We start from the raw sequence: 21884 nt of genomic DNA on the forward strand, positions 1-21884 counted from the left end.
ATCTTATAACCACAACTGTACATAAAAGAGATGAGTATTTTCCATGTATTTTATTAGGTGAGGTGTTATAGTACGTGAGTCCTTATGGAAGATATAGTATAGCAGGACATTTTTAAAAAGTAGTATTTTGTTTTGCATTGGCTTCTGTTTTTTCACTTTTCAATAATTTCCCAAGTTACTGTGTGCAAAATGAAATACTTCTGTATGAATCCTACCATGGTACACTTTTAATTTCCAACCAGTAATTTTCAACCAAATGTTACTCCAAACTTTCCTAGCTTATTTGATGGAATAACTGAGGACCAACTACAACTGAGATACTTGAGCTACCAAGTCTATTTTTGCTCACATCTAGGATTGCAACCCCAAATTTGTAAAAGCTGGCCCTGTCCGTTTCTCTTCACTTGTTTTTCTTGGTTGTTCATCTTCAATTTTGTCTTTCAGATATACTACAGAGTAGTAAGAAACATTGAAGCTGGAGAAGAGCTGCTTCTGTTCATGAAGACCGACAATTATTTACATGAAGAGATGGCTCCTGACATTCATGGTTAGCAGTTTCTTTTACAAGATTCTCAAGTATTTACACCAGAAACTCCCTAACCTTTAGAGTAGATTTGTCCTCTTCAATTAGCAGAAATCTATGGCTCAGTGGGTTAGGACGCTGAGCTTGTCGATCAGAAGGTCGGCAGTTTGGCGGGTCGAATCCCGAGTGCCGCGTAACAGAGTGAGCGCCTGTTATTCGTCCCAGCTTCTGCCAACCTAGCAGTTCGAAAGCACGTAAAAATGCAAGTAGAAAAATAGGGACCACTACGGTGGGAAGGTAACAGCGTTCCGTGCGCCTTTGGCGTCTAGTCATGCCGGCCACATGACCACGGAGACGTCCTCGGACAAGCGCTGGCTCTTCGGCTTTGAAACGGAGATGAGCACCGGCCCCTAGAGTCGGAAACGACTAGCACGCATGTGCGGGGGAACCTTTACCTTTACCTATGGCGAACTACAATTCATTTTCCAACTTATTTGCTTTACAGAGGAGCGTCAGTATAGGTGTGAAGATTGTGACCAGCTGTTTGAGTCCAAAGCAGAACTGGTAGACCATCAGAAATTCCCCTGCAGCACTCACCACTCAGCATTTTCAATGGTGGATGAAGAATTTCAGCCAAAACTTGACAAGGAGAATGATCTCCATGATATGCATGACATCCAGGAATGCAAAGAGTGCGACCAAGTATTCTCTGATGTGCAAAGGTAGGGGCTGGGGATTATTTTTTTAAAAAACCCTGTTATATGTAAGCAATAGCTTTCTAACAGATCAAAAGTCAGTTTTACACTATAATACTATATGAACAGACAGCCCCCGCTACATGAGAACAATCAGTTGTCCATTGCTGGAAGTTTTCAAGCAGAATTTGGATGGTCTTCTGTTAAAGGAGCTGCACTAAGCATCTACATACCTGCACTGAGATGGGGGTTGGACTGTATGGCTTCCACATCTATAATATGGAGGTGTAATAACATTGAGCATCACATTTAGCATCCTGAGAATGTCTTCTTTAAAAGCAAAATCTGATGTTTTCCTCTGCTGAAACTCCTTCCAAGTAATGATATGCAGAAATGAGAGACTGGAGGAAGAAATGCGAACAATAAGATAAGAGAGGGTGTAGCCTGCAACTGCATAATGGATAGATAAAGAGATTCAGAAATGAATCTCCATAATTTCTCAGGCTATAAAAGAGATGGTGGGAGATTTGTAGAATAGAATAGAATAGAACAGAACAGAACAGAACAGAATAACTTTATGGTCACTTTGAATGTACATTGATCGGCATACATTAAAATGAAATTTCATTGCATACAGCTCAAAGGGTCACCATCTCCAATATATACTACATAAATATGACAAAAATAAATAAATATAGTATTATGTATATAACCACATATATTATATGACACAGAGAAACAACACAGTCTAGTTCGGATTATGTATACATATGCATGGCGAGAAAAATGAATCTTGCGAGTTTACCAGACAGATGACACAGGGAACAGAGCTATTACAGAATCAGCTAGTCCTGCTAGAAATACTTTGAAACCTCCTCCCAGAGGGGAGCAACAGAAACAGGCCATAAAGTAGGTGTGTGGGGTCTCTAACGATGCTTTGAGCTCTAAGCACATTCTGTTAATATAGGCTTATAATAAAGTAGAATTAGCTCATCTGGTTGAATTTCTGTCTGATCCATTTGGGAAGACTGCCATTCTGTCTAGTGGTTATCCAGATACTTGCAACCCAGATATATCAAATTTTTTGTCTATGTGTCTCAGCACTCTGTTTTTGAGAAGAGTGTTAGTTTGGTGGAGAATACTAATCAAGATAAATATGGGCTTAGTTCAGCCACCTAATTAAAGATATCTCATTTTAGCCATTAACCAAACAATCTATACATTGTGTTAGAATAAATATTCATGGCTAAAAATAAGATCTGAGGTAACAAATAGTTTTTCCATTTTGAAAGGAGACATAATAATGCTAGTTGCATGCATTTTATTAATATTTTAAATATAGTATTTGTTCAGTGTAATTTTAATTAGAAATACTAAAATATTGCTCTATTAAGAAAAACGATGAATTAAATCATGTTTTTGTATCATTCATTTATACAAAATGATGGATTAAATATTGAAATACTGATTAACGGTATTTTAATAGCAATCATATGTTATATAAATATGTAGTTTTACAAAGACTAGTGATATAAGAACATAATAAAATATGCTATAATATTCAGTCACTTATTGTGGGCAATAGTTATGAGTCCTATCAAAACAATGATCAGATATCTCAAAATGAGCTAATATGAAAAATGGATCTATTGATTAAAAAAATAATTGGTCAAGCAATTATCATCCAAATACAGAGTTAGACTACAAGGAAGGAAATACTTCCTACTCAACATTTTGAATGTATGCTAAGTCCTTCCTTTCTTGGAATACTCAGGGTAACAGATGGCCTAATAATTTTTTAAAATCATTTGCAGCAGTCCTAACTCTGAACCCCAGAAGGATCAGAAAACCACCGTACCTTTGAGCAATATAAAAACAGGTTCTCACAAATCAGTCTGTAAAATATAATTGGAAAGACCCATAATATTTCACCTATTTCCATCCTTTTAAGAGTCATTGAATCAACTGATCATAGGGCTGAAAATTCTCAGGAGGTTCAGCCAAATGTTTGGAGATAATCTATAATTCTTTCCCTTTTCCTGTGGCTGCATCACAACTACAAATTGGTGCTTGGGATTGTAGACATCTAAAGATGATGTATGGAGAAAGGGAAGAAGTGGTTTTAATGAGCAGACTTCCTTGTAGAACAGTATTAACAATTGCGTTAATTTATAAATAACATCCCAGGTTTTAAGGTTTGGGGGCATTGTTGACCTGAGAAGTAATCTAGATTCTTGTCCATCATGAAACTGGAGTGTGGAGTGAGCGTTGGAGTATAAATGGAAACTGATTTTCAGGCGAGAAGTCTCTTCTGAGTATTCATCTGAACACGTCAACTACTAGAAATTGCATATCCCTAACAGAAATACAACCTTGAGGAGAGATGTCTGGACTTTGCAGAACAGATGGATGATTATTGTACATTTCTTGTGCTTAAAAGCCCCCTCTTCTTTTGGGAAAGCCAGTGAGGGTATTAAAGGCTCAGAACAAAAGCCAGCGGGAGGAAAAAAAAATCAGAAGAGAAATCGTACTTTTCCCATAAGGAAAGGGAAAAAATGAGAAACAGGGCAGTTCCTCTGAAAAACGTTTAAATTATTTAAAAGCCAATACATGACAGAAACAATTCAAGACAGAAAGGTATGAAGAAAATATTCTATTAAAAAAAAATGAGCCACAGATGGAATTGCTGGGACAAGCACATATGCTTGGGGGCATTTGTAATTAATAAGAAAGATCCTTGAACATATCATGAGCTAGCAATGGAATAATAAGGAGTAGGTGACAATAAATTTCAGATGATTGATTTTAAAAGAAAACAACAGTAATGTTAAATATGGTGAGAATCCTGGCTTGTAACTAAATATAACCGATCGGAGTCTTGAGAGGTGAATGAATATAAAAGCAAGAGAAGGCTTTTTGTTTATTAGCTTGTTAAGAGCATGCCCACTTTTTCACAAAAAAGATTTTTGAACAGTAAAGAATTACTGAGAAGACTAAAACAGATACAAGAAAAAACAGAGTGTACAGAGGTACTCTAATGTCAAGCTAAAATAAAACACAATCTAAAAAGTAAAAATAAGATGAAGAGGTCTGGTCTTTACATGTTGATATAAAACATTGTGTGTTTTTTTTCCTGGACTGATTGGATAAAGGAAGTCAGGAGAAGCATGAAGAAAATGGAATAGCATCTTTGAGAGCCTGTCTTTTGAATCATCTCCTGTTAATTAAGACCTGTTCACATCAAGAAAAGAAATCAAACATGACAAACATTTTTTCCCCCTGCCTGGGATGATTGAATGGTTGAATGTACAGCATCTTTGTCCCTTTCTTTCTTGAGGACCTCCAGGTAGCTTCATTGGGGAACTGTTTTCATTTCAACCCCCTAACAGAAATTCTGTGAGACAGTTTGGATTGACAGACTATGACCAGCCCAAAGTTATTCAGTGAACTTCCATGGCTGAAGATGAACACAGATTTGGGTGTCTCCCAACCAAGTCCAAAACTTTAACCATTACTCCAAACTATCCCCATCAAGAAAACAAAAAAGCTTCCAAGGATGTAAAACCAAATGTGTTATTCAAATAAATAAATAATTTTAAAAAAGGGGTTCCCCCGTTTAAACGGGGCTTTTATTACAAAATTCTGATGCTCCAGGAAAGTCTTCCCTCCCTTTTGTTTAATATTTCTTCATTTTCCCCTTTGATTTGAACTGAAATCATAAATAAATATATGTCTTTTTTAAAATAAAGACCAGAGACTTCCCAATGAAATTATTAAGGTTAATTAGACCACCCACAGAAAAGAAAGTTCTAATTATGCTCTGATTGATTTTTTTTTTCAGTTCTCTGAACTGAAATAACATTTGTTCTCTGTATCTGATATCTTGGGTGTAATAGGAAAAAAACAACAAAACCCTATTTTGATTCAATCTTATAGAGACGTTTTGTTATACCTCTACAGCTTGGAAAAGCACATGCTGTCCCATACAGAAGAACGGGAATATAAGTGTGATCAATGTTCCAAGGCCTTTAACTGGAAATCGAACTTGATACGTCACCAGATGTCCCATGATAGCGGGAAGCACTACGAATGTGAAAACTGCGCCAAGGTACAGTGAATTTGAAGGACGCCTGGGAGGGTTTCTGTTTTGTATTTAGAATAATAGTATAGCCTTTATGTCTATGGAGATTTCCAGTCATCCAAGTCATGGTTGTCCCAAAGGTGTTTTTTTTTCCGAAAGGCAACTGGGCGTTTCTCTTCTCATCTAAGAAGCTTTTTCTGTTCTGACTGAATGGTGGAGGATGGAAGGATTTATATTCCGCGCAGTAATCTGGACTTGGCACTCTTTCTGAGCATGGTTGAGGTTTATCTGTGCTCTCAGGGTCAGCTGACTAGTGCAAATGGGCGTGAAACCTTCTTGGAATTGCCGACTCTCCCTCTGTTGACCAAATTGGTCAAGTGGATCAAAGACCCCTCTTTTGAAGACAGCAAAGTCCACAAACCAGGGACTGTTGGTTTGATGAGGGATCAAAGAGGCCATCTTCATTGAGATTGAACAGCCCTCTCTCAACAGAGGGGGAGCAATATGACACCGCCTATCTCCTGTTTACAACACAATCCATTCAGCAGTTCCAAGCAGATTCCATACCCATTTGCACTCTTCAGATGACCAATGGGTTAATTCTTTCAAGCTCAACTCACAGACCAATCCACAGTTTTCTTGACAATATGATGGCTTCAAGTTAAGATAATTTAACATTATTCATTGATTTTATGTTCAGGGTAGCTTTGTGCCATTTCTTCTATTATGTGTTATGCAGGAAAATTCATGTGTGTTTTTAAAATAAACACATATTCACATTTATGATGTACAGATTTTAAATATTCCACAGGTTTAAAAAATAAAGAATCTCAGAATTTAATAAGAATGGATATTAAAATATACTTGTTCTGGTTCGCATATGAGATAAAGAGATGTAACATCAATCCCACTTGTTTAGGAGTGTTGGGTTGAAATGCTTCCTCATGTATAAATGATTCATGGCTACATGATAAAAGATCATAATAATCATAATAGTAAAGTTGGAAGGGACCTTGGAGGTCATCTAGTCCAACCCCCTGCTCAGGGGCATAAAATGCCCTTAAAAGATCTGGGTCTGAGGTTTCTCCTTGGTAATGCAAATTTTATAGGTAAAGTTTTATCTGGTGTTTTGTTTAGTTTTTTTTGTAAGTGGGACAATATTCATCTGAAGCCTATCCTGTTTCAATAGCCTTTAATTCAGTTTGCTAAAAGGATAACATGTATGTACAGATAGTCCTTGAGCTATGACCAGTGATTTACAGAAATTACAGTGGACCCCTCAGAAAAGATATTTACCCCCAAATTTGAAGTTCCAATGGCTGCTTTTCCCCTGTAGGCACTTAGCACTTGGCCTATATTAATGGATGTTTGTGGCATCCCACAGTCAAATGAACGTGATTTACAATGCTTTTTTTTCCTGGAAGCTATTATTTAGTTCCTGCAAAAAATGGCCATTGCTGACAATGGGTTCATTTAAATACCATGGTGTTTGCCTAACAACCACAGCATTCACTTTACAACTGTCACATTAGCTTAACAATCACCTCAATAAAGGTTGTAAAATCTGTAACAGTCATGCAATGACCTGTTTAATGATTGGCACAACGTATAAGTATAATTCCAGATTCAATTACGGTTGAGGACTACCTGTTAAGTATTGAGGAGCCCTCTTAATTTGTGAATTTTAGTGATAGTAATTTAGACGAATGAATGCTTAATTCCTAACAAAGTACTGATCATATCAACAGAAGTGCCACAGTGTGAATGTCAAAACCATTGGTGTCAAAAGTGAAACTCATATAATGTATATGGCTTCTTGACATATTCTGACATAACATTTTATAAGGATATTGAGAAGTGGGTTAATTAAGTTAATTAATGTGTGGTGGTGTTACAAGAAAAAATTGCAAATTCTATATATTTTAAAGGTATGCATAAATTACATCGACTCAACTTTTAATGATTCATCATTATGAATCATAAAAAAAGATAAATTGAGGAAGAAGATGAGGAAAAGGAGATTATTACGGTTGAAGTCCCAAATACAAAAGAACAGGTCTCACCAGATTAGGACTGTATAACTAACTCTGTTGATTAGAATTGGGGCTGTTGAAGAGAACTTTGGGTAATGGTTTCTAATTCAGTGAAATGGAAACAAACACTTAAGACTCTAAAGGATAGTATGGATAATCTCTGAAGCCAAATCTCTTTGTGCCTTAGGGAACCACAGTCCAAATGATAGAAAAGACTGCTGATCTTCCAGTACAGGTAGTCCTTGACTTACAACAGTTCGCTTAGTGACTGTTCGAAGTTACAACAGCACTGAAAAAAGTGACTTATGACCCTTTTCCCCACTTATGACCGTTGCAGCAACCCCATGATCGCATGATTTACATTTGGATGCTTGACAATTGACTCACATTTATGACGGTTGTAATGTCCCAGAGTCATGTGATCCCCTTTTGCGACCTTCTGACAAGCAAAGTCAATGGAGAAACCAGATTCACTTAACAACTGTGTTACTTATTTAACAACTGCAGTTCACTTAACAAATGTGGTAAGAAAAGTCGTAAAATGGGACAAAACTTAACAAATTAACCATCCTCTAACAAATTTCTCACTCGGCAACATAAATTTTGGCCTCAATTGTGGGCATAAGTTGAAGACTACCTGTAATTCTGTATACCCTGTATACAGACTACCTGTATACCCTGCTTAACAAAACAGAGGAAGAAAAGGCAATTTATGGAGGTAGTTGAGAGCTCCTGAGTATTAATTTAATTACTTGTACATCCTGTTAAGGACCCAGAGAGCTATACAGTAGGTTTCTGAAGATTGACCATTTGCTGCCAGAAGGCCCTAGTTCTATTACAAAATTAGTTTTCAGGATTTTCTTGGATGGGAGCCATGAGCTTTAAATGGTCTTAACACTACTTTAAATGAATAACCATAGACATGCCCTCAAGGTCACCTTTCCCATCTTTTGACTTACTGATTTAACTGAATTCACAAAACAACTCTTTCCCTTTTTTCCTCATTAAATGACTCTTGGTTCCAGAAGGGTCTTAGATCTAATGTGTTGTTGTTTATTATTATTATTATTATTATTATTATTATTATTATTATTATTATTATTATTATTATTATTATTTGCAACTGTTTGCATTCCAATCTCATGTTTAATAAGTACTCATTTCCTAGCAGGTTTTCACAGACCCCAGCAACCTCCAGAGGCACATTCGTTCACAGCACGTTGGGGCTCGTGCGCATGCTTGTCCAGAGTGCGGTAAAACATTTGCCACTTCTTCAGGCCTCAAACAGCACAAACATATCCACAGCAGTGTCAAGCCTTTTATATGTAAGTCTTTGCTCAGCGTTATTGTTCTTGTGTCCTTGAGCAAAATATCCCTATAACGTATTTAATCCAATAGCACCAGCCCAGTCAGTTCTCCTTCCCAGAAGTTCAGGAGGTACACAGTCCCACTATCTGGGTCAAAATAAATCATTTGGGAAACAGATTTGGTGGACTGGGGTGTGAAGTTGGGTTACATAAATAGCAAAATAAATAAATAAAATAGCCAATCACTTCTCTCTGAGAATTAATCTCTGGCCCATGAAGCCATTCATTAGGAAAGTGTTTAGCAAGTCTCTAGGCATTCCTAGATCTTTACTCTATTGGCCATCTGAGTAGCAGTAGATTACATTTAACTAATCAAGATTTGGGGAATATGTTCTGTGCTATCAGGTTTGGCAGTGAATTCTGTAAATGAAATCTTCTTGATTTGCGCTATTGTTTCTTTCAGTGTCTTTCTTGGAGAACTGTGTTTTCAGAAGAGCTTATTTGATTGGGTTTAAGTGGTCCCTATGATGGATCGAACTAAATTAATCCTATGCAGACTGGATTTCTTTTGAGTTAAACTTAATTCTTTATCTCTAGGTCAGCTAATTCCTTTTTGACATTCTTTTCACACACTATTCTCTCCTCAACCCGGTGAAGTTTTTTATGGCTGTATGGACATACAGTTAGATAGTGGTGGTTTGAAAAATAACTTGGTTTTGTCTGGATTCATACATAAAGCTAGGTCATAAATGGGTATGTTTATTAGTGTGCTAATAGAATCAGTTAATAAACCACAATTTATTTTAGTGCAATAAATCAGTTTATATCTGGACTGCCACTGTAGATTATCATGCTGTACTGGTGAAGATGCTTGGTTTGTTTGTGGCTTCTTTGTTTATTCCTAATTTGTTTTTCTATCCCACTAACTAATCTACTGAGATACAAAATGAGAGCAACTAAAAAGAGAGGAAAACAAGAGTCGTGGTGGCACAGTGGTTAGAATCCAACATTGCAGGCTCACTGCTCAATTCTGAACGGCTGAAGTTTCAAGGTTGAATCAGCCTTCCATCCTTCCGAGGTCTGTCAAATGAGGACCCAGATTGTTGGGGGCAACATGCTGTATCTGAAAGCTGAAGTGATATATAAGTTTAAGTGCTATTGCTATTGCTAAAACAAATCAGGAATTGGTGCAGTGATTCATGGTTACTTTATTCCTCTGTAAAACTGTCTTCAGCTTTTATCAAACAAGCCATTTATTAAAATCACAAATAGCATATTGTGATTGGTAAACATTTTACTTGTAGAGAATCTGGAGCTACTTAGCTGCAATTTTGTTATCTATATAGAATCAGCGCTAAAGTCCTAGGTCATTTCAATTTTCTGTCTTCCTGCAAAGTGTTATTTTTATTTCTCTGCACATTTTTTTATCACAGAATTGAACACCAACACATGCATTTGTATTTTTGTATAAATTAAATTCATGCCATACCTATTGAGTGGTAGGTGATGAAAATATTCATTGAAGCCAAAACAAACAAAAAACAATAGCCATTTTCCCTGTACTAGAAAAATTAGGTGAATTGGCTCTTGACTTCATGTGCACTTGGCTAACAGAAATATTTACGATCCTCAGAAAGATATGATACTCTAGTTTTTTTGTTTATTCATTCATTAAATTTATGTGCTGTCTGACCTGTCCAGAGACAACTCCCAGCAGTCTACAAGCATTAAAACTACTAAAATAATAAGGCAAAAAATAACAACAGTGATCAATAATGTTAAAAGATGGTCAGTAGGGAAGCATGAAATACATGGGGAGAAATGACGGTTTTTCCTAATTCAGTCACTACCTCCAGAATGGTGCACTCCTGTTGGGGTCCCAGGCTAGCTGACAGAGACAGGTCAAAAGGGTGGGTGTGGATCACACATCAAGGGGTACGATGTTCCAAAGGGCTATCCCAGTTAATGGGATATTTTCAGTCTAGCTATAAGAATCATGTATTTGTATTTACAACCTACCTCAGTCTTTTCTTTGGAAATTCAAGAAGCTCAAAAGCTATGAAATGAGATTGTGATGAGCAACTTCTGTGGGCTAGTAGCAGTATTAGTAGTGAAGGGTAAGGCATAGTACCAAGGAAAAGAAAGAAGGAACCCATAAGGAACTTCAAGTGAGTAGACCTGAAGTAATATTCCCATGGCAGATTCTCTCTCCTTATCATTATGTCCATGTAGCACACCCTTACTTAATTCACACTTCTAATCAATGCAGCTACTTAGAATAAGAGCTTGGGCACTCCATCACTGGAGATTTTTAAGACGAGACGAGACAGTCACTTGTTTGAGATGGTATAGGTTTTACTGCTTGAGCAGGGGGCTGGACTAGAAGACCTCCAAGGTCCCTTCCAGTTCTATTCTATTCTATTCTATTCTATTCTATTCTATTCTATTCTATTCTATTCTATTCTATTCTATTCTATTCTATTCTATTCCAATAGAAGAGAATATTTGTAGCACAAAGTTGAAATGTGTAGTATTTATAGTACACTCTGAGCAGGGTTTTCATTGAAGACATTTCGTTGCCAAACTAGATAACATAATGCATTGAAACATCCGCATGAAAACAATCCAGCCCGGAGAGCACAAAGGACCCCACAGTGGAATAAGTGTCTCTGCTTTTTCCAACTGTGGCTATCCAGTTGTGTTATTCCCACACTTGCAGAATTCCCAGTTGACATCTGTAAAACACAAGGTGAATAGAAGCTGTCAGTGATGGCTATATTTTGAGTAATAGATGGGGAAAGGGGTAAGAATTCACCACAGGGTATTTTTAGCAGTCCTTACTCACAGAAGAGAGAACTCTATTGCACTCCTCTGTTGGCTTCATGTTCAGAAGCTTCTTAGTATCTGAAAATCCTTGGGCAATTTTGGAAATACTTTTATAACCTCATTTTATATTGTGTGCTCTGGCACCCTTCCCTGGATCTAAGTCTAATTATGCTTTGAACCTTTTGTAAGTTTATTTATTGTTCTTAATGTAGCTCCAGGAAGAAGAGGAGAGCTACTGGTGGATGTGACTAATAAAGTGTTAGAAAATTCCACCAAGTGAGTTTCTCTCTAGCAAACCACTGAAAACCCTTGCTCCAGACTGTTGCTAATTTCACAATAAACTCAAAGAACCTCTGGCAATCTTTTCCTAAAGAAAAGGTGAATCTTCATCAACAGAGAGATTTTCACAGCCTGTTCACATTGAAAATTAGGGTAATATAAAATCCTTGCCATTTAAGAGCTTCCATTTTAATTTGTTGCTTCTAAATTTGCATAAGTCCATTTTAAAAAAAAAAAACAAAACACGGTATATTTTATTAAATGAAAACACAAAAATGAAAAGCAGACAGCTGAGGAGACAAATTACAGTACTCAACCATTCCATCCAGCATGGCCGATGTGAAGTAGGCTGAGAATGGTAGCTCAGTACTTTTGAGAGATCACAGGCTTCCCACCCTTCCTTTACACTTTGCAGAGTTTGGTGTTGAGGCTGGCTTAACCAAGAGATGAATAGGCTGAAGAAGGAGAAACTAATGGAGTAAAACTGCCAGGTCTGGCCTGTAAAGATTTTCAGTGAGAACTTCTTTGTCATTTAATAGGATGGCTTTGCTCGCCACAGTAGAGAAATACATAATACTGATTGGTAAGAGAGTAAGGCAAATTATGCTCTAATTTAAAACAACTGAGTGTTTCAATGTGTGCAACTTCACAATAATCTAGTGGCCCATATGACTTCTAGTGTCAATGTCATATCCATCCGTGAGTCTTCAGAACAAATTAAGAACCTCTTTGTCTTTGATGAAGCTGGAACCCTTCAAATGTGTTGTGTCAGGTGCAGGAAATCAGGAGCCCAAACAGTTCAAATGAATATATTATTGTATGCTAATGCTCTCTATAACAATCTGAACTAGTAATAGTCAAAGCAAATTTGTGATAGTTAAGAACCAACAACATTCAAGCCTGGCTGGACTTATATCTCTTGTGGGCATGAAGGGACTGGAGACTGATGACGCATTTGACTCCTCCCTTGGGCTCAGCCTGGTCATCTTCTACAGTTGGGTGGAAATTCCAGCTACAATTCTAGCAACTTCCAGCCCAGGTGGCTATTCTGGAAGCTAGAACCCAAAGCATCTAAAGGTGACCCAGTTTGGAAAAGCCTGTAACATGGTCTAGATTCCTTCTACCATTTCTGACAAGGAGGAAGCACAGAAAATGAAAAGATGGAATGTTTTCAATTTATAATGTGTACATAAAGCCTCCAACTCCAACGGTTCAAAATTACAGTGGCCTCAGTAAAAGTGATTTATGACCTCACACTTATGAATGTTGAACCACACCTGCAGTCAGGTGGTCACAATTTGCGTGGTTGGCAACTGGCTCCCATTTATCAAACATCCAGCCATCACGATTTGTAACCTTCCCAGCCAGGTTCCGACAAAAACTGTCAGTTTGGAAAGCTTGATTTACTTAACAACCAAAAAAATTGTTGCTAAAAATTGTTGTAACATTGGGTTCAGTAACATGATGACTCACTTTACAAATATCCTAACTTACAAAGGAAATTCTGGTCCCAACTGAGGTCAACATTCTGTTGAAAATGGATCATTGTAAACATCATGCCCCTTCTAAATGTTGATGGCAGTATTCTTCCTGAGCAAAAGATTTTACAGTTGAGAAAAACCTCTGAGTTTGAGGAAGTTTTAAAGAATGTAAGTTGTGCACCATTGTGTAAAAAAAAGGAATCAGGGAAGGATTAAAGCAGCCACATTTAACATTTTTGTTATGGGAGAAGGCAAGAAAATAGGTTGGGGCAGATGCCATAATTAGGTGGGTCTGGATTTAGATTGGACTTTGAATGTGACATGGCTACTTTCAGGCTTGGATGTTAGTTTTGAACTTTTTTGTTCTGAATGTCATGGTCTGAGGGGCTTTCAGGGTTTAGAAGACTTGGTCCATCTTGGTTTAAAGGACAGAGATGAAAAGAGATTGAGTCAAAAGGATATATTTTTAGAAGCTAAGTCTGTTGTTCAGGATGTCTTCTAATCTTTGGTATGGGAGTGATATTCTCACACTTGATGGTGTTAATATTTAACATTAATAATGTTCTTTTGTACCTGGAATTTTGTCTTCATTGTTTTGTACAGTTGTGGTTTTTGTATTGTTGTGGTCTTCTGAAGAAAAGAGATCTAAATATAAAATGAACAAATAGAAGGCTTCTAATGTTGAAGAGCCTCCTGCTATTGGGAAATCAGAATTAAAGAGATAGATATAAAAGTTTATAGCAACTATATTGAGTGCTAGAAATATAAAGTAAAGGGTGGGAAACTGAAATTTTACCATTTCCAGTGTCTGGAAGTGAAGCACAGGGACTTTGGCTGTGGAGAAACCAGAGTTGTTGGATGCAAAGACTTAGCAGGTTAGTTTTAGTCAATAGGCCAGTGGTTCCTCCCCCCCCCCTCTGCATCCTTGATGACTTTAATATGTCTGGACTTCAGTTCCCAGAATTCCTCAGCCAGTAGGCTATGCAAATATTATATATTATTGGAATGGCAGTAGAGTAAAAAAATCAGACTTGAAACAATAAAGACGTTTGATTTGGGTTGGTTTTTTTTTTAAGTAGCAGGAAGAAAAAGAAAATTACTAAATGTTTTGTGGTAACATATCAAGAGAATTTTCCTAGATCTAGCCAATGTGCAAGAAAGTGACTCAACCTTATTTCTAGAGTTTTATGTATCTCACCACGGGGAAGTTCAAGTTGGTTTTTCAATCATGTAAATCCTTACTAATCCCTTCCTTGGCTCCTTTTGTTCCACTATCAAGTTGAACTAGTATGCTGTGGTTTTTACTTAATGTCCAGATCTTTCAACCTCTGAGCCAAGCTCAGTTAGCAAAATTTGAGGCTGGCTACACTGTGCGGATGGGCCAGAATAAGCAGAAGCGGACTGCACGAAGGTGTAGGGTCAAACAGGAAGCCAGTGTAAATGAGAGAGAGGCCAACTTGCAATTTCAGATCAACCCATGGGGACTCAAGGTTCAAGCTCTTGAGAGCCAGCATTCAGCTTCCTGAAGCTCATGAATTCACTTTTTTAGTATATGAGAACGTATGCCATATATTCATCAAGGGAGCAGTTGAACAAATCTGTGTGAGCCTTAAGTCTCCATAATATATCAACATGATTTTTAATGGCTTAAAAGAATCCCTCTGAGGTTTTTGGTCTGCTCCTGAAATGGTTCCTTTTTTATTTATTTCTGCCGGGTTTATTTAAGCTAGCAAAAACGTAATTAACTGCAGCCAGTTATGACTGCTGCTTAAAGATTTGTGTTCCCTTGCCCGAGATCACAGGGTTATCTTTTTAATATTAGCAAAAATAAAATAATTAGGTGAACAATAGCTTCTAGCCATATAGGGGCCACTTATAACCTGAGGTTCCAAGTGGTTTTTTTTAAAAAAAAGGAAAGAAAAGCTTTTCAAATTAAATCACTTGGAAAAGACTTCTTCCTCTTTTTTTCTTTCTTTTTTTAACCTTCAATAATGTGTCCTCTGCCACTACTGATGTAACTAAAAGAGTGGCTGTGATTTTTCAAATGCAGGGGATGATGGACAAGGAAAAGAAACTGCTCAGGACAATTATGAATAATTGCCGTGCAATTACAGAACAAAAGAATTTAAAGATTGCACGTCAGAACAGGATTTTCTGAGCATTTGTGGCTGGAGTACAGGGTCACCTCAAATAGAGATATCTAATTCCTAACAAAGAGGCCACACAGTATGCCTTGTCTATTCTGTCTGTTTATGGCAACTGTCTCTCATTACTGTATGCTAGCCTGACTTGGGAGCAAAGTTCCACAGCACCACTTCACCAATACAATTACGCGCCTCCTATGTTCAAGAACTCTGCAGCTTGCTGAAATTGAAACCACATGGTGAATGCTCTGCAACATCTTAAAAACAACACTTAGTGGTCATTTGTTTAATAAGCAAAAAATATGCAAATTTCACCTTGGGCTGAGTTCTTACTCCTAAGATGGTTTAAAACATACTGAGTAGGTAGTAGGAAAAAGATAAATGGTAAAAGAATTGTGGAATCAAGATAATTTTTTTTTTAAAAAAATGATAAATAAACTGAGTTGGAAATTAAAACTAAAGCCATGCAGAGAGAATAGAGAAGTTTATTCAGGGAAAATATAAAATTATAGATTGAATATAGGAATTAGTTTATGGCTTCAGTTATAAAGTAATGCTTGCACCAAATGGATCCAAATTTTGTCAGGATAGGAAGTAAATCAGGATATTAATGGATTAATTAATGTCAAAAATTAATTAATTAAAATTAATGTCAAAAAGTAAATTATAAGAGCAAAAATAGAAGTGTGGTAGGGATTTATGTACTAAAATTTATGCACTCATCTGAAAAAGGAGCTAATTGATTATATCTATCATTCTATCCTAATTTTCTTTCTAAATCTTTGAGACATTTCCATCCTACATAGTTCCTAACTGAAACAAGGCAGCTTCAAAGCTTTCTTTGATTTGTGGGAATTTAGATTTGTATTATCCTATATATTTTTTTATTTGTCTTTCTTTTAAGGATTTGGTTACAAAATTAGGATAAAGAAGGAAGAATTGCCATTACTTTGTAAACTTCCAAGACATATTGTCTGAGTCATTTAAGAAATTCTTAATGCTTTTATAGAAATTGGCCATTTGTGGCACCCAAGCTCTTTTTCCTAAAACTAGCTTCTGTGCTTTGTTCTGAGCTTTAGGTCTTTCTTAAATTTCTTTGTGTTCATTGATATAAATAAATTGTATATTAGGCTGTCTCATTTCATGACAGGCAATAAATGCAGTAAAGTATGGGTTGGGTGCAATTGTTAGAGAAGAAGTGGCTAAAATATAAAGTAAGCAACCTTGTGGACCTGTGGATTTCTGCTCTGAGAATTTTCTAATCTGTATCAGCATTCTGGAGAGCTTTTGGGGAACACCCAGGTAGGGTAAGAATGAGCGGAGATAGCTGCTTCTTCGTCCTACTTTCATCCTCTCTCCCAGCCATCCCAAATGTAGCTGTTGTTTAACGTACAGAATAAATGACATCTGAACTTCCTCACATACACCACATACATTTGTGAGCCATGAGATACTGTTGGGCAACAGGAAGGTTATTATTTTATTTATGAGTTGCTCACTTCCATTAGGACTCTGAACGATACACAATGTGCAAAATTTAAAATGAAACAATTGCATAATGCAAAATGCAGCTGGAGAAAACGATCATCACAACTCACAAGTCAGACAACCAAGAAGGGACCTGATATCCACTACAGTCAAAGGCTTGGAGAAAGAGCCGGGTCTTCATGACTCATCTAAATAATATCCAAGTGTGGGGGGGGGGTCATATCATATGAACTGTTGGGGATGGGGAATTCATTCCAGAAGTAAATTATTATGACCAACTCCCCTCCAACTTTCTGAGCATCCTTAGATGGCATTATGTAATTGATAGACCAAGATGTTCCAACAATATCAGATTTTATATTACTATGGAGACAACTAACAAGGCCCAATGCCATGAAGGGCTTTTAGGAGATAGTAAGCACTACTGCTAACCAGTGCAGAGCTGTTACATGAGCCTACCAAGGCATGCCCATAACTCCCTGTGTGTTGCTGGATTCTGGATTTCATCTACAGCTTCTGAACAGTCTTCAAGAGCATCCCCATGTAGAGCACATTGCAGTAGTTCAAAAGCAAGGTGACAAAAACATGAGCGATAAGTAACCAGTGTAGTGTTGCATACTAATTGTCCCATCCTTTTTCTTTCCCTAGTAGAAAAACAAAATTATTTGTCAGAAGCTTCATTGCTTATATGAAACAATTGGAGATTACTCATGAAAGCTTTAAAAGGCCCCATTCTTCTCCTATCACCTCAGCGGGCTGCTAATTGGGCAACAGACTTTAAGGCCATAAATGTAGCAATACTTGTGTTAGTAATTGATTTTCTCTTCCTGTGGAAGTTGTTAGGACTATTTACTGGAACAAGTTACATTGCTATAGTTAGTTCTAGTCTTATCCCCCATTGTTGGGTATAAAGGCAATTACATATTTACATGCTGTTAATGATTTTTTGTATGTAAATAAGCTTTGGCTCTTTAAATTAGAAAGATAGTAAGTAAGGAACTCTGGATATAGTGGGAATCTTCTGCACAAATAACCCTGACTGAGATCTATCTAGTTTCAGTAGTGTAAGTGCCTTTAGACAAATGTGTTTATTTATATGCCTGAATTAGTGCCGTAAAAAGCAATTGCAATCTCCAATTGACAGTTCAGCTTACCATTCCTAATGGAAGGCCATTTGTGTAAAGTATACTAGGCACTAGGTTTCAAAAGCAATCAGTGTAAACTCACTGGTCCAACAAATTTAATTTAAAATAAATCCCAAAACTTTTGCCATGATTTTTTTTTCAGAGTAAAAGAAACATCTCTCCTCATTTCACAATCTTCATGCAAATAAGATTTAAGAAAGCACTCTTTAATTAGAGCATTCCTCATGAATGAAAGATATAATACAGGAACACTGGCTGACAAATCGGAATAGCATTTTTCCTGAATTGTACATTTTTGTTGGCCTTCAGCCAACTTGCAATTGTTGCCGTAGTTGTTGTGTGATGTGAATTGCCAAGGCAGCCCATCTGAGCCAGACAGGTGGAATCGGGAGTTTCTCAAACAATAGATATCTTTCTTGTTATGATGGGAACAGATAGCTCTATGGGTAAACATTTAAGACAGACAACAAGCAGGCAGGTTCTCAAGGGTAAGCATTATAAGAGCAGGAAGGTTAGTATCTGCAACGGTGTGACTGGAAGTAAGAGGACGTGATTACAGTTCATGGGAACCAAGAGTGCAGGATGAGATACATTCAATTCAGCTTCCTTTACAGGCTTAAAATAGAGCCATTGTAAATTATGTCAGTCTGACTGAAACCACAAAAATAATTGTTAAGAGCGTCTTGGAATGCACAATGTTCATTGTTATATGGCTTTGATGTGTGAAGGGCAAGAGCCTCTTAATGTAGGCAGTTTACTAAAAATTGACTCTGCCAAGTTCTTCTTCGCTGGAAGATGTTGGGTTTTATTATCAAAGGAAAATGATTCCCACTGCTTCTGATGCCGAGAGGGTTGCCAGTACAATCCTAAGAAGCACCACTCATTGAGTAGCGTGAGGCTCACTCCTGTCTAAGTAGGCATAACATTACAACCTGAATTCCCTTGAGCCCCAATGGCGCAGGGTTTAGAATGCAATATTGCGGGCAAAGTCTGCCCGCAAACAGCCAGGACTTCAGTCCTGTTGGGGCTCAAGGTTGACTCAGCCTTCTCTCCTTCTGAGGTCAGTAAAATGTGGACCCAGATTGTTGGGGAAAATATGCTGAGTTTGGAAACTGCCCAGAGAATGATGTAAAGCACTGTGGGGTGGTATATAAGTCTAAGTGCTAATGCTATTGCTATTCATCAGTAGTCTCTGGAGAGTGACAACACACAGGAGAAAGTTCCTGTTCCTTTACTCCTGAACATTCTTTACTGGTCTGCATTGTCCTTGTTTTAATGCTAGATGAAGTGAAAGGCCCTTGTTTGCATTTGGTCACACTGCTGTTATCCATGCACCAGAAGGGTATAGTGCCGGACTTGGGATACACAGGAAGAAATAAAATACAAATAAAGAACAACAGGTCCAATTGGGACTGAGCAAGCTGAGTAGCAACAGAGTATTGGGAGAGGACAGAAGCCAAAAGGAGAGAAGTGGAATCACTAGCACTCTGAACAATATAATTCAATGTCACAATATTCTGTGTAAATTTTGCTCGCGTTGCTTAAAACTGATTTTGAAGCCAACTGCAGGTTCCAGTGTTGCTAACCATTCATACTTCCTGGTTTTTTTAAAAAAATACTTTTGATACCTGAGGACAGAAAATCTTCCAATGTTACACAATATATATTTCTTGATCTTGTAAGATGGTGCTTATATTGGATAACTAAAGCAGTGGTAAGAATTGTATATACTGAGGATAGGATGACAGGCTGATGCCTATTTTCATGGGTAAAAATCAGATTCATTGCATATGCAAATTAATGGGGCAAATAATAGAGCCATTCAGGCAACCTGCAAGCAAGGATGAAAATAAAATCTCGTTCTGCGACTATGACTTGTTCAAGATCCCACTATATCATGGTTTCATATCCTAAGATGATCATGCAAAGCTCAATGTACTTGTGAATTTACCAATTATTAACATGTTGTTTAATCATACTATAAACAGTATGATATAATATACCCAAAAAGATGCCATAAGCAAATTGCAGCAAGTTACAGTAAGTATAGATTTTCCTGCAAATTAAAGCTGTGATAACGATTTCTTTATTGGAGTTGATGTTTTATTCTGCTTTTCACTGTATTTACTCTAACCATATTCTTTCTTTTTGGAGTTTGGAACTAGTTTTGATAGGATGCCTGCTCTTAGATTCATCTATCGGGTATTACTAATAGCATAATCTTATATATGTTTATTCATACCTTGAGCTTAGTGGACGTTTTACTTAGACAACTCTCTAAAATTACAGCCAAAATACTGCAATAGTTGTCCTTGCATGTAGGTAATAAATTCCATAATAGTTCTGAACAAGTGTAAGTGTAGTGACCTCTGAGCTGTAGTGACCTCTGGAAGTGTAAAACTTTTTCAGATGCTCAGGCAAAACAGAAGGATGGGATTAAAAATGTCTGGGTGATGGGGAAGGGTAAAATTACCATCAATCCTGAGATATGTTGTTGTTGTTGTTGTTTACACACAGGTGAGGTCTGCCATAAATCCTATACTCAGTTTTCAAACCTTTGCCGTCATAAGCGTATGCATGCTGATTGCAGAACCCAAATCAAGTGCAAAGACTGTGGACAAATGTTCAGCACTACGTCTTCCTTAAATAAGCACAGGAGGTTTTGTGAGGGCAAGAACCATTTTGCTGCAGGAGGATTTTTTGGCCAAGGCATATCACTTCCTGGAACCCCAGCTATGGATAAAACGTCCATGGTTAATATGACTCATGCAAATCCAGGCCTTTCTGACTATTTTGGCGCCAATAGACATCCTGCTGGTCTTACCTTTCCAACAGCTCCTGGATTTTCTTTTAGCTTCCCTGGCCTGTTTCCTTCAGGCTTGTATCACAGGCCACCTTTGATATCTGCTAGTTCTCCTGTTAAAGGACTTCCAAGCACAGATCAAACAATCAAAAATCAAAGTCCCCTCATGACACATCCTCAGACACTGCCAGCTACCCAGGAGATTCTGAAGGCACTAAATAAGCACCCATCTAACCTAAGTGAAAATAAGCCACTGGAGCTTCAACCAGAGAGGTCCTCCGAAGAGAGGCCACATGAAAAGATCAGTGACCAGTCAGAGAGTAGTGACCTTGATGATGTCAGTACCCCCAGTGGGAGTGACCTGGAGACCACCTCTGGCTCTGATCTCGAAAGTGACCTTGAAAGCGATAAAGAGAAATGTAAAGGAAACGGTAAAGTGTTCAAAGACAAAGTAAACTCTCTGCAGAATTTGGCTTCCGTAAATAATAAGAAAGAATACAGCAATCATTCCACCTTCTCACCATCTTTAGAGGAACAAACTGCGGTGTCAGGAGCTGTGAATGATTCTATAAAAGCCATTGCGTCTATTGCTGAAAAATACTTTGGTTCGACAGGACTTGTGGGGCTGCAGGACAAAAAGGTCGGAGCCTTACCTTACCCTTCCATGTTTCCCCTCCCATTTTTTCCAGCATTCTCTCAGTCAATGTATCCATTTCCTGATAGAGACTTGAGATCGTTACCTTTGAAAATGGAACCTCAATCTCCAGGAGAAGGGAAGAAGACTTTAAAGGGAACCTCCGAGTCTCCCTTTGACCTTACTACTAAACGTAAGGAGGAGAAACCACTTACTCCTGTAACTTCAAAAACATCACTTCCATCAGTGGCCAGCCAGGACCAACCTCTAGACTTGAGCATGGGCACCAGAAGTCGAGCCACTGGCACAAAACAGACTGAGCCTCGGAAGAACCACATCTTTGGGGGAAAGAAGGGAGATCAGGATCTCGAATCAAGGAAATCCTCTGATATTTCCTTACAACATGCAAGACCTACACCTTTCTTTATGGATCCCATTTACAGGT

The 21884-nt window shown here is 37.6% G+C and overlaps 1 protein-coding gene across 7 annotated transcripts in view; it reads left to right on the forward strand.

The window, feature by feature from the left end:
- The window catches only part of MECOM (MDS1 and EVI1 complex locus), a 222172-nt gene that overhangs the window by 169022 nt on the left and 31266 nt on the right, over positions 1–21884 (forward strand). For 3 of the 7 annotated variants that reach the window (XM_081329179.1, XM_081329178.1, XM_081329181.1), the window contains exons 3-7: positions 445–547; positions 1029–1245; positions 5179–5326; positions 8501–8657; positions 20520–21882. In XM_081329179.1, the coding sequence (XP_081185305.1) occupies positions 499–547; positions 1029–1245; positions 5179–5326; positions 8501–8657; positions 20520–21882 (1934 nt within the window). In that variant the 5' untranslated portion in view covers positions 445–498. The remainder of the gene's footprint in view (positions 1–444; positions 548–1028; positions 1246–5178; positions 5327–8500; positions 8658–20519; positions 21883–21884) is intronic. The other 4 variants (XM_081329180.1, XM_081329182.1, XM_081329183.1 and 1 more) reach the window with 3 other exon arrangements.

Source organism: Vipera berus, assembly GCF_964194415.1.
Source record: "Vipera berus genome assembly, chromosome: 5".
Taxonomy (NCBI): Eukaryota; Metazoa; Chordata; class Lepidosauria; order Squamata; family Viperidae; genus Vipera; species Vipera berus.